This window comes from Oncorhynchus mykiss, chromosome 15 (genome assembly GCF_013265735.2).
Source record: "Oncorhynchus mykiss isolate Arlee chromosome 15, USDA_OmykA_1.1, whole genome shotgun sequence".
Classification (NCBI taxonomy): domain Eukaryota; kingdom Metazoa; phylum Chordata; class Actinopteri; order Salmoniformes; family Salmonidae; genus Oncorhynchus; species Oncorhynchus mykiss.
Genome location: NC_048579.1, coordinates 58,556,302 through 58,569,230, shown reverse-complemented (window position 1 = coordinate 58,569,230; position 12,929 = coordinate 58,556,302). Strand labels below are relative to the sequence as shown.

The window sequence follows — 12,929 nt, the reverse complement described above, 5'->3', positions numbered from 1 at the left end:
TCACTACTGCTGCTACTGTGTGTCTAGCAGGCCTATTGTGATGTAAATGAAGGTTCCACATGCCACTCGGGCAGAGTTCAATGTGCCGTATTTAAAAGGGTGTGTACCGTCATTAGTGTGTTCCATTGCCTGTTTGTCATACTTGGCTACCTTCATAATAGGGGAGGGGTTACATATACTGTAAGTTTCATTTAGTCAGAAATGTTTTTGTCGCATGCTGGTCACCTGTTTTGTAGTTAACGGAGAGCAACGTTCTACTTCAGATTTGACAGTATATGTACAGTTTTGCGAGGGCCAACAGTCAGGCGTCCTACGGTGACGGACATGGATACAACAGCTCTGATCTACAAGGTCCTCTGTGCCCATAATGGGTCCTTTGAGCTGGGAGAATTGCGTGCCAACATTAGCACGATGGAAGATGACCTGGAAAGTGTTTTAGGGAATCAGGAGATGTTTACCACGGCTGTCTCGAAGGGAAACAAACTGATAGTTGCCAAGACGAAGATGAGGTTATGCAGAGCTAATAGATGTAGTGGCTGCAGCAATTTACACCTGTGTAAGCTTTATCTGTATGGAACATGTCCATCCAATGAGAGGTAAACTTTCTTGACTTTACGGTTTGTTTTTACTCCGGAAGCTATTTACCCGTCATATTACTTCTATTCATTCTACTATTATTTCTGAAACGTTCTAAATTCCTTGTGGTCTTACAGAATGTGACAGGTAATGCACTACAGTATACATGTCAATTGCTACAGGTTCATGGTAAGTTTGTAGATTTGACATTTAAGGAAAAACCTAATATATGTTTTAAAGAGCGTCATAAGAAATCGCCTCTCGTTCTTGCGATTTCCAGACAAGGATGCCGTCTCTGCCATGAGCTGACGTCAGAGCACAACATCAGAGTCCTGAGAGAGCATTACCTGGAGGAACTGGACAGGAAGGAGCTGTGTACATTACTGCTGCAGAATGACAACGCCCTTTTACCTCCAGTATGTGCGTCATAGGCATTCGGGAAGGATTCAGATCCCTTGACTTTTTCCACATTTTGTTGCGTCACAGCCTTATTCTAAAATATATATATATATTTTTCAATCCTCAATAATCTACACACAATACCCCATAATGACGAAGAAAAAAACGTTTAGACATTTTTACAAATGTATTAAAAAGAAAAAGCAGAAATACCTTTTTTACATACGTATTCAGACCCTTTGCTGTGAGACTCCTAATTAAGCTCACGTGCATCCTGTTTCCATTGATCATCCTTGAGATGTTTCTACAACTTGATTGGAGTCCACCTGTGGTAAATTCAATTGATTGGACATGATTTGGAAAGGCACACGTCTTATAGGCATTGTGTATTCAATGTTTATTTCCCCACGTCCAAAAGGACTACTGATGAATTCACAGACTTGAGGCTATCATCCAAATATGTGTACTAAACTGAGCGTGCAGATATATTTTAAAATTATTTATTTGAATTGGGATATCTGTAAAACTGATGTACTTGAATTGGGACTGATGCACTTAAACAGAGTTTGCACTTATCCAATGTCCTTATCAAGCCCTCATCAGGAGTGGTCTGTGTTTGTCTCCAGGTTTGCTTCACATACAACAAAGGTAGTGGAGAGTACGGTTACTGTCCTGACAAAGGGAGCTGCAGAAGACTCCACGTCTGTGAGCGCTACATTACAGGAACCTGTGCTGCAGACGTGGACTGTGGCAGGTCTCACGACTTCTACGAGCCCCACCCACTCAACACCCTGCAGCAGAGGGGAGTACCTAATGAACTGGTGGCATCCATGTTGTCCACCTACCGCAACATCCAGGCAATCGGGCATACTAATGATGCTAGTAACACACTTTGGTAAGAGACCTTGTAGAGTAGACTACACTAACCTCGGTCCTCGGGATCAATTTGCTATTTGATATAAATTAGGAGAGCGAGCTGCCAGGTAGATAAGATTAAACTGTACTGATTGTATTTAATTATAATGCTGTCTAACTTTCTCTACTCATCGTCAGCAAAAAAGACTCTGATGACTGCCTGCTGAAATCCAAAGCTTTACCCAGTCACTGGGATAAATCTTCAGTACCTGAAACTGGATTCAAGGTTCATAATCACTTTTTAACTCATAAGATCTTCCATCTGGTCAGAAGGCAGTGAAATATAAAGCTATTACATTGGTAAAAGTAGGTGTTCTTTTCAAACGCATTCTCTCTAGAGGGTTGCTCTGCAGAGTTCCTCAGCTGAGCACAAGAATATTCTGGATCTTTTCCACCAAACTATGACTGGCTTCAGTGTGAAGACTATTGAGAGGGTGCAAAATCGGATCCTGTGGGAGGTCTTTTCGTGGTAAGAATCACAAATCCTCATGCCAAAAGAAATGTAATCTACCCAAGAAATATGTTCATATTGTTTGCGTTAATCAAAGCAGTCATAACATATGCGAACAGATGTAACATGTTAATGGTAACTGGTACTTAGATTCTAGCAGCAAACACTTGCAAATGCTATGAGGTAGCCTGCCAATGACGATACTGACAAATGAATCTGTTCTTCCTCTCCCAAGGCAAGGAGATGTGATGAGAAAGGCAAATGCAGGGAAAGGGAATGAGAGGCAGCTCTTCCATGGAACAGACTCTAAACACGTGGATGCTATATGCCTGCAGAACATAGCCTGGAGGATGGGTGGAACACAAGGAACGCCCTATGGGCAAGGTGAGTTCTGTATTTCATGTGATATCTAATAGATTTTTAAGTTTATATAATAATTTATTATGTTACGTGGAAATGGCATATTTTTTTGCTATTCTCTTTCACATCACATTGTGGAAATACAGTGGAAAAGTTGACAAAACAAATGTATTTTTAATGTCACACTCACTGTGATTGTTCTAATTCTAACCCATCTCTTTCCAGGAAGCTACTTTTCTAAGGATGCCAAGTTCTCCCACAGCTACACCAGCCAGTCAGGAGTCAGGTCCATGTTTGTTTGTCGTGTGCTGGTGGGAAACTACACACAAGGACACTCCAGCTACCTCTGCCCCCCCTCAAAAGATGGAAGTCACACCATCTCCTATGACAGCTGTGTGGATGATATCTACAACCCCTCTGTATTTGTGGTGGTCGGGAAGCATCAGGTTTACCCAGAGTACCTTATTCAGTACAGGGAAGGGTCCAGGCCTGGGACCTATGTTCCACCACCTAACTTTGTTCAAAACCAGAGCCACCACAACATGCACTGGACATCTATTCCAGTCATGCTACGCTCACCAGCCACCCCTGTGCTGCCCAACAATGCAAGGTTCAGATCTCCTTGCCCAACAGGACAGAGAACCCCCAGACCTACCTTGACACATGCTTCTGCACAGTTTGGCTCCCTGAACTCCGTGACACATCCATTGTTTCAGTCAGGTCTGATGACTTATGTCTCTCCTCCACCACCCTGGGTCGGCTCTATGACCTCCATACCACACACACCTCCATCAAGGACAAGAAGATCACAGTTTACTAAAATGAAAGCAAAAAGTAAATCTATGGCATCACTAGATAATCTATAAGTCTTGGTAGTCAATTTTTTCTTTTGAAATTTAGGAGGAAATTACCTTTTTATGTATAAATAAATTGTATTTATGAAATGTGTCCTTTTTAGGTGTTGGTAGAGCATGGCGCATGTAATGCCAGGGTAGTGGTTTTTATTCCCTGGACCACCCATATGTAAAGTGAATGCACGCATGTCTGTAAATCACTCTGGATAAGAGTCTGATAAATGGCATATATCATGTGTTGACAAAATAATCAGAATTGGGCTGTCTGTGTTAATGCAGTCATGGTAGTTTCTGAATGCACAACTGCATAGAACATTTATTGTTTTTCTCATTTTTAAATGTGTTTTCTTCCCCCCCCTAGGGGTGATGTTGCTAAACTGCACCCTACTTATTCTGCATTACTCCACACCACTAGTCAAACAAACATCCAGTCAATTACTTTCTATTGGCCATTTAGTTGAATACACAGAAATCCAACTACTTTACAAAATGTGTCAGCAGAACAGAAGTCCCAGAGTAAAGGAAACACGCTCATCATATTCATTTTTACTAGTTGAACATCACAGGAGGCTGCTGAGGGGAGAATGGCTCATAATAATGGAATGGCATCAAACACCTGGAAACTGTGTTTGATACCATTCCACCTATTCTGCTCCAGTCATTAACACGAGACCGTTCTCCCCAATTAAGGTGCCACCAACCTGCTGTGTTGAACATCATTGTTTGTTGCAAGGGTTTAACACACCAACTATGCATATTTGACATGAAATGGAAATTATCATTCAGAAACACTACACATTTTCAACAGGTTGAACTTTGACCCCCAAATTGTTTAATTAACTCCTGCACTCTAGATGATGTGATAGTAGTAGAAGATGTGTCAGAAGTAGTGCTCGATGTGGAGTGGTGAAACCCTGAGAGTGTGGAGGAGTCTGTGTAAGTGTGGGTGTATGATGAGTGAGAAAGTGTGTGGTAAGGTGTGCTCAATGAGGATGAAGGGGATAGTGGGTGAGAGGTACTACTGGCAGAGAGGGTGCGAGTAGTAGTCGTTGAGCGGGTTTGAGCCTGAGAGGATGTGTCAGTTGAACGGGAAAGTGTGCGAGAAGGGGGGCTGGCAGGGGTAGTGAGTGTGCGAAAGGGGTTGCTTGAGCGAGTGAGTGTGCGAGTGTGGGCAGTGCCAGGGGTAATGAGTGTGCGAGAAGGGGCACTGGCTGAGGGAGTAAGTGTGCGAGAGGGGGCACTGGCTGAGGGAGTAAGTGTGTGAGAGGGGGCACTGGCTGAGGGAGTAAGTGTGCGAGAGGGGGCACTGGCTGAGGGAGTAAGTGTGCGAGAAGGGGCACTGGCTGAAGGAGTAAGTGTGCGAGAGGGGGCACTGGCTGAAGGAGTAAGTGTGCGATAGGGGGCACTGGCTGAAGGAGTAAGTGTGCGAGAGGGGGCACTGGCTGAAGGAGTAAGTGTGCGATAGGGGGCACTGGCTGAAGGAGTAAGTGTGCGAGAGGGGGCACTGGCTGAAGGAGTAAGTGTGCGAGAGGGGGCACTGGCTGAAGGAGTAAGTGTGCGAGAGGGGGCACTGGCTGAGGGAGTAAGTGTGCGAGAGGGGGCACTGGCTGAGGGAGTAAGTGTGCGAGAGGGGATGCTGGGTGGCCTAGTGGGTGCATAAAACAGGGTACTGGCTGGGGTTGTGGGTGTACGAGAGGGGGTACTGGGTGTACGAGAGGGGGTACTGGGTGTACGAGAGGGGGTACTGGCTGGGGTTGTGGGTGTACGAGAGGGGGTACTAGCTGGGGTTGTGGGTGTACGAGAGGGGTTATTGGGTGTACGAGAGGGGATACTGGCTGGGGTAGTGGGTGTACGAGAGGGGGCGCTGGCTTGGGTAATGAGTTTATGAGGGAGTTTGCTGAATGAGGGAGTGTAAGACCAATTAGCTTGGCCTAGGGTGGTATCCACCAATTGAGAACTTGGGGCTGGCTTCATGATGACTGCAGATTGACTGAATCCCAATGTGGTTTGGGCAGGTTTTGGGAGACGTGAAGGGGGAAAATAATTGGTTGGATTAGAGAAAGTGGTGGCTGCTTGAGATGGACTCAAAGTGGAAGTGGATGGAACTCGAGGGTTTTGCAGCGTAGCAGAAGCTGCTGCTTGAATCTGGTTGGATGCTGGGTATTGGACTATGTAAGTGGATTGGATAGAGACAGTTTTTGGTAGAGCTGGAGCCGAAGAGGACAAGTGCATGACGCCATCATCATATCTGATGAGGAACTCGGGGTACACCTGGTGCTTTTCAAACACCACATATATGGATGGGTTCAGGACATTGTCCACACAGCTGTCATAGAAAGTGGGATTTCCTTCGCCTTTTGAAGGGGGGCGACGGAGGTCCGACTTCCCTCGTGTGTAGTCACCAACAAGCACCCAACAAACAAACATGGACCTCACTCCTGAGTGGCTGGTGAAGCAGTGCGAGTACTTGGCATCCCTGGCAAAGTAACTCCCTTAAACAAACAGAGACGATCATCAGTAAAACAAAATGACTGACTATAATGAGATCATGACTGCTTCTAAAATCTGACTACATTTCTGACAGTTGGTTAACATGAGGTACCTTCGCCATACTTAGTTCCATTGGTTCCACACAGCCTCCAGTCGAAGTTATCTCTGCAAATGGCGTCTACGTGTTTTGGGTCCGTTCCGTGGAAGAGATGTAGCTCCTTGCTGTTTTTACCCCCATTGTTTTTCTTCATCAAATCTCTTTTCCTGAGAAAGAGGAAATGACCATTAGCTGCTGTTAAGAATACTATTTTTGGATGGTTATTCCCTATTGGAATTTGGCCTCCAGGTACCATATGTAAAGCCAGAGGTCACCGTAAAGCAGCTCTCAGTAACTGGTATCTGGGCCCCTAAGACATAAAATGTTCTATGGTTGTCTTTAAGCGATTAAGACGTTTCAAATGTATAGTCTATTCGACCCCAAGGTTACCCCCATTGTTTTTCTTCATCAAATCTATTTTCCTAAAAAAACAGGGGTAAAAACATTAGCTGCTTCCCCATAATCTTGTTCAAGCCAGGGTTTACATAGTATTTTGGAAGTAACATGCTGGGATTGTGTGTGAGAGTTTACATAGTATTTTGGAAGTAACATGCTAGGATTGTGTGAGAGAGTTTACATAGTATTTTGGAAGTAACATGCTAGGATTGTGTGTGAGAGTTGATGTAAACATACCACTGGAAGACTTCCCAGAGGTCCCTGTTTTGGACCATCTCGATGTTGGTGATCTGGAAGCCCCTCATGGTCTTGTTGAAAAGTCTCTGGACCTTCTGATAGACCCTGTCAGAACTCAGAAGAGTGACTGTCTGCAGGAGGGGAAAACAAAATAGTTGTCACTGCTAAAACAAAAAGTTGAACACTAACCTTCCTGTAAGCCTAAGCAGAATAACCACATGTAAACAAGTAACCTTATATCCAATGTCAGGTATGGCAGACATGTCCCAAAATCCAGGAACATCTCTGAAATTCTCAGAGGAATTGTATGTTCTATTTGTCCTGAGGATAAATATAAAAGAGAACATGACATTCAACACTAAGAAAATAAGTTGCTCAATTGAATACCTATATTTATTCCTCCACTTACTATCCAAATATTGATTATGAAATTGTGAGTGTTTATTAGGTTAAATACAGAACATGGTGACCATCCTCTTAGTTCATCCTCATCCGTACATTACCTGCTGTCTGCAGTTGAAACAAACACAGGACGACGCCTGACCATCCTTACAGTACCGTTATTTCTGTTTTTTTGCGTCATCTCTGTAATTATGAGAATAACTATTTGAACCATGTCTGTTGTAAATTAAATATGTTTTGTGCAAGAGTTTGAAATGTGTTACCTCTGAAACTCAGCTCATAAGACTGCTGGCCTGCAGTGAACCTCACCACAGCACTTTGATCCTCCTGGAACCTTTTCTCAAGGTCTTCACTGGTGATGGACGACAATCTGTGCATCTCTTTCTGTGATTTATAGAAAAAAAACTCAAATTCAAGGGGAACAACAGTTTACCGTCTCTATTATTGTCCTCGTAACACATCATCAGCCTGTTTGAGTGTTTCACACCACTTACGATGGATGCGTACTGGACCCATTTTCCGTACTCGTCCTCCCAGAACCACACCCACTCTGTGGTGAGTACGCACATGGGCTCGGTCACAGAGGACACTGTGGAGGGACGTTGAACTTCACTGAATCCGCGGCTCATGGCTTCAAAATGTACACAGTTTGGATCCCCTCGCTGTGAAGCCATAAGGAAATGCCAATGGTAAAGCAACCAATCCCCATTGCCAATTCCCATACCAAGAATGTACTTCATTCACACTGTGAAATATTTGTATCTAGTTTAATATGATATAACCTACTGCACCTTTGTATCTTAGAAGAGTCACAGAAGTCTCTCTAGATCGTTGTTTTTCTGGCAGAGCAAACGAAGTCTGACCATTCTTCACTTCCCAATTGTAGGGCCTTTTATAGTGGATGCTCCAGCATTAATCTGAACAGACGTTAGGTTTATATAACAGATGTTACAGTTATGTAACAGTGTGTCATGAGACTCTTGTTAGCCAGAAGGACAACAGAATATCTTGCCATGGCCTCCATTCACAAAATCGATGCTAGGCTTCTAGTGTTGCTTTGAAAGTTTTATCAAATAAAGTACAACATAGTCCATTATTGTGGATGTACAGTACATGGTTGTATGTTGTCCTATGAGGAGGATATGGTATTGTGTATCTACTGACAACCTTTAGATCTAGATAAACTCATACCCAGCCAGCTATCCTGGATTCTGCCTGAGTAAAAAAAGGGGCAAAAAGTTCCCCTGATCTCAGGTGTTCTGCCAAAGCAAATGTGGGAAAGTTAAACATCCCAGCAACGCTCTCCCTCTTTAACTTTACCTCCTTGTTTGCAGTACCCCTTGACAGAGAACAGACAGATCTCCTTCCTCACCGACAACAAACAACTTGAGGTGCCATAAAAGAAATGCACCCCTCCCCAATGTTAATATTTTCAAACGACCCCCCATTGTACTGCAGAAAAAGTGAATAGAATTAACTAAAAAATATATATGTCCACAAATAACAATAAATGTATAAATAATAATGTATAAATTTATATTTTCATATTTGCTCTTTGAATATAAAGTTTATAAATATGTTAAAAACTTCCAGTGAGAGTATCAGAACAACTCTGGCATTTATCTCAAGACGACATTCACAGCTAAACGACAACAGCATGTCTGACTCATTCTGCCAATCACTTGACAATTACTAGAAAGGAGGAAGTGTGTTTCACAATAATACAATTTCAGAGGAGAGAAATAAAGAAATGGTCAATTGTGAGGCAATTTGGGAACCTATTACTCACAGTGAGACACTTTCTGCAGAAGTGAGATTAGTAAAAAAATATATATTTTGAAATACCAGATTGAAACAAACCTTCCATAGTTGGCTGTAGAAAATAAAATTATAGATTGTGAAACTAATAATGATGAGGCAGTGTGAAAAGGCCTATCCCATAAGAGTGATTTCTGTCTCAAATGGTTGAGAATATGTGGGATTCATTCAACAATTCAGAATAACCTAGGTCACACTTTACATTATGTTGCACTGATATGTGAACAGGAATTTCTCAACTGAATTGCTCTGTAGATAAACCCATCTCTCATAGCAAAAGTTTGATTTAGTCCTATTCTTTAACTTAGATTTTTGGTTGAGATGGAGAAACGAATCCAACATATTAATTATAGATTTGTAGACAAACTGGAATTAAAGACACTAAGTCATTAGCACAGATAGAACTATCCAAGCAGAAGATACATCTCCTTCAAATGTCTGTATTTGGTTGTTTCTAATTTTGTCAGAAAGTTGTTTTCATTTCAAGATAAAGTGTACTGTTAGCTAACTAGCTAATGTTAGCTGGCTGGCTAGCTAGGTAACGTTACGTGTATGATCTGTGTAGTAATATTATTAGTATCTCTGAGCCATTTGCATTGCTAGTTATAGCCTAATGTTAGCCAGCTAACATTGAACCTGGTTGGTTAGCTACCTGCAGATTCATGCAGGGTAGTAACATTATGAGTTGAGATTGTGGTTCATTGTTTAGCTAGCTAGCTAGCTGCATGTCTAAACAAAAGACTCCACTATGCAAATAACTAACTATTTCAATAGAATGTTTATGATGTCACTGCGACAACTGTCGATAGGCGTAGCTGGTAAATTCGCTCTGGCTATCTACTCAGATTTTAGAGCACTCTCGTCTGAGTGTGTCAGAGTGCAGAATAATAACATGAATTTATGAACACTCAACACCCATTGAATATGGTGTCTATAAACGTTGTCAAAAAATATTAATTAAATTGTTGCCAGCAGCACAGCTGCAGTCACCAATGCTCTGGATAACAATAAAACAGCCTAACCAGCTCTGCTCGGGCGAGTAAAATGGTCAGTGAGCTGTTCTAGTAGTTAGCAAGATAGCCAAAATGTAGCCAAAATTAGCCAGTTAGCTTGGGTGCTTGACTGCTGCTGTTAGGTGAGAACGCTCGGATCAACCCTACTCCTCGGCCAGAGCGTTGAGTAAGCGCTCTGAACGCTCCGAGAGAGAAACGCTCTGAATTTTGGTAAGACAGTCTGACAACGCTCTGTGTTTACGAACACCCAGAGCACACTCTGGCAATCCAGATTAAATTTAAGAACACACCCATAGAATAAACAAACCTTTAGTCTTGAAATCTTCGGTTGTTAAGTGTATAGCCTCACATGTTAATCCTTAAAGTGATGATTGGGGCTAAATCTTAAGAAGGTGTGAACAATGCTGAATGGGTGTAGACAAAAAAGAGCTCTCTAGTAGGTACAAAAACATTCAGGGGCCATTTTCTCAAACGTGAGGTTACAAGTTTATCAACTTTCAAAGCATAATTACTTTCCCATTGTTCCTCAACTGTAGTGTATTATATACTATTTTCTATCTCCGAGTCTCTACTTTTATCCAATGTAAAAAATATATATATTTCAAATTTTGCTACATAAGACCCGAATCGAGCCGGTCATCAAATATAGTACATCTTGTAATTTGTTACGTATCATACGAAATGGGAGAAGGACATCCACAAATTAATACATACCATATGAAATGTAACATGCTGTATCACACAAAATAGAGTGTTTCGGATTTATGTTAAGAATAATACGAAATGCTCTGAGACCAGGTTGCCACTTCGGGTGCATCAACATCATGGTTTGCGTTTTCAACACCATAATCTGTACAGTTTGGATGCTGGAATTATACTTTGGGACACATGTGTGCAGGTAGCATACAGGATACTTTTGAAATAGCCTCGTCAGATTAAATTTAAAAAAGTTAAATTACAAATATTTAGGCTATAGGCTATTTAAGCATTATGGGATTTAGGTGCACGAGGAATAGCCACTCGGATCAGAGAGGTAGAGCACGTACTACGCTTTCCTGAATGACTGTGCTTGCTGGAAGGATGTGGTTACATTATTATAAAACGATTTGGGAGAATGATGATCCGCAACAGACAACGCATCAGAGTATCAAAACGTAAAATACAGCCTGACTGGCATGCTACTATGTTTTCTATACCTAATAAACTGTCGAGAGTATGTTTCATCCGACACATTGGTGCGGCTGGCTTCCGGGTTGGACGCGCGCTGTGTTAAGAAGCAGTGCAGCTTGGTTGGTTTGTGTTTCGGAGGACGCATGGCTTTCGACCTTCGTCTCACCCGAGCCCGTACGGGAGTTGTAGCGATGAGACAAGATAGTAATTACTAATAATTGGATACCACGAAATTGGGGAGAAAAGGGAGTAAAAAAAAAAAATATATATATTTTTTAAAGTTCTCATTTTTTAACTGTCGAGAGTAGACTCAAAGCATTTCGCTACACTCGCAATAACCATCTGCTAAACACTTGTACGTGACAAATAAATTAATACAATTGGATTTTAAATTATCTGAATGGAATTAAATATTACAAATCACAGGGCTTTTGCACCGTTATTCAAATAGGATTTTCCCAACAGTTTCAAATCACATTTTATTTGTCACATGCGCCGAATACAACAGGTATAGTTGACCTTAAAGTGAAATTATTACCTACAAGCCCTTAACCAACAATGCAGTTTAAAAAAAAACGTGTTAAGTAAAAAACAAAAAATATTTTTTTTAAACCAAAAACATTGATATATGGGAGGCGTATGTAAGCAGGCGAGGAAATGTTGCTAGGTTGCAAGAAAATACGAAGTAAAACCTTCAAACTGGCGAATGTAAACCCGGAGCAAAAAGCACTACCATCCCCTGTGCCCATCAAAAACCACAGAACCCTCCCCAAAGCAATAAAGATGTTAGACAACGCTGCCCGATTTTGGACCATTTCTAAAGTGATCATAGAGGGCATGAACAAAATGTTAGAATAACAATTAATGTACATTAATTTGGACATAAAACTTCCTGTACAATATATATGTATGCTTACCTTTCACTACTATTATTGCAGTCCTCTAATAGATCAAATGTACACAGGTAAAAATCATTTCAACCATCATTAAATCATTGAGGTTTGTATCATCTAACTTTCGTTTTACCAATATTACGTTTGTTTCCGTTGTACACCGAGATATAAAATAAATCGTTTAGGGCAACAAAAAAATGTATACATTTCGTCAATGAAATCGGACTCTATCTACAAACTCAGAATATTTCAAAGCTCCCTGATAAATGCAAATTACTTGTACTACTTTTGAGCTCAGGAATTTTCAGCATGTGCAAATGTTTAATGTCCACGGTTTATAGTGCTTTCAAGACAACTGGGAACTTCAAAAACCACGAGGTTAGTGATCTTCAAATCGGAACTCGAGGAAAAGGTCCGAGTTTCCGACCTCGAATTCCGAGTTGGGTGAGCTTTCAAAACGATTTTTCCTAGTCTGAGCTCGTTTTTTTCTGAGTTCCAAATTGTCTTGGAAGCACTGAAGTCAGAGATTCCCGAGTTCCCAATTGTTTTGAACGCAGCGTGGTTACATGTGGTCTGTAGTTGTCAGGGACGTACTGCCAAATTCTCTAAAACGACGTTGGAGGCAGTTTATGGTAGCGAAATTAACATTAAATTATCTGGAAACAACTCTGGTGGCCATTCATTCAGTCAGCATTCCAATTGTACGTTACTTTAAAACTTGAGACATCTGTGGCATTGTGTTGTGTGACAAAATTGCATAATTTAGAGTGGCCTTTTATTTTTTCCCTTGTCGGAGCTCGTTTTTTTCTGAGTTCCAAGTTCTCTTGAAAGCACTGAAGTCAGAGATTCCATAGTTCC

At 41.6% G+C, this 12,929-nt stretch overlaps 2 protein-coding genes across 4 annotated transcripts; one reads left to right on the top strand and one right to left on the bottom strand.

The window, feature by feature from the left end:
- The first annotated feature begins 178 nt into the window (after positions 1–178).
- On the top strand, positions 179–3,860 carry LOC110490445 (protein mono-ADP-ribosyltransferase PARP12). Its single transcript, XM_021563839.2, has 7 exons — positions 179–596; positions 857–992; positions 1,602–1,870; positions 2,029–2,116; positions 2,229–2,359; positions 2,577–2,725; positions 2,927–3,860. The coding sequence occupies exons 1-7, from the start codon at positions 325–327 to the stop codon at positions 3,565–3,567; spliced, it is 1,686 nt and encodes a 561-aa protein (XP_021419514.2). The 5' UTR covers positions 179–324; the 3' UTR covers positions 3,568–3,860.
- LOC110490444 (protein mono-ADP-ribosyltransferase PARP12) lies at positions 3,818–12,929 on the bottom strand. Of its 3 annotated transcripts, none has more exons than XM_021563837.2 (9): positions 12,096–12,927; positions 7,969–8,094; positions 7,672–7,839; positions 7,441–7,561; positions 7,279–7,360; positions 7,009–7,096; positions 6,776–6,906; positions 6,158–6,309; positions 3,818–6,047 (listed from the first exon to the last, which is right to left on the bottom strand). In XM_021563837.2, the coding sequence occupies exons 3-9, from the start codon at positions 7,804–7,806 to the stop codon at positions 4,357–4,359; spliced, it is 2,400 nt and encodes a 799-aa protein (XP_021419512.2). In that variant the 5' UTR covers positions 7,807–7,839; positions 7,969–8,094; positions 12,096–12,927; the 3' UTR covers positions 3,818–4,356. The 3 variants fall into 3 exon arrangements, with proteins under 3 accessions (XP_021419512.2, XP_036800721.1, XP_036800722.1); XM_036944827.1 differs by having other exon boundaries at positions 5,932–6,047; positions 6,169–6,309; XM_036944826.1 differs by lacking the exons at positions 7,672–7,839; positions 7,969–8,094 and having other exon boundaries at positions 12,096–12,929.

What these genes read in the sequence shown, in the direction of transcription:
- LOC110490445 (XM_021563839.2), top strand. Translation starts at nt 325, where the DNA reads ATGGATACAACAGCTCTGATCTACAAGGTCCTCTGTGCCCATAATGGG. An exon ending in CTGTGGGAGGTCTTTTCGTG is followed by an intron (nt 2,360 to 2,576) that starts GTAAGAATCACA and finishes TCCTCTCCCAAG; the next exon opens with GCAAGGAGATGTGATGAGAA. An exon ending in AGGAACGCCCTATGGGCAAG is followed by an intron (nt 2,726 to 2,926) that starts GTGAGTTCTGTA and finishes ATCTCTTTCCAG; the next exon opens with GAAGCTACTTTTCTAAGGAT.
- LOC110490444 (XM_021563837.2), bottom strand. Translation starts at nt 7,806, where the DNA reads ATGAGCCGCGGATTCAGTGAAGTTCAACGTCCCTCCACAGTGTCCTCT. An exon ending in GGGTCCAGTACGCATCCATC is followed by an intron (nt 7,562 to 7,671) that starts GTAAGTGGTGTG and finishes TATAAATCACAG; the next exon opens with AAAGAGATGCACAGATTGTC. An exon ending in GTTTCAACTGCAGACAGCAG is followed by an intron (nt 7,097 to 7,278) that starts GTAATGTACGGA and finishes ATTTATCCTCAG; the next exon opens with GACAAATAGAACATACAATT.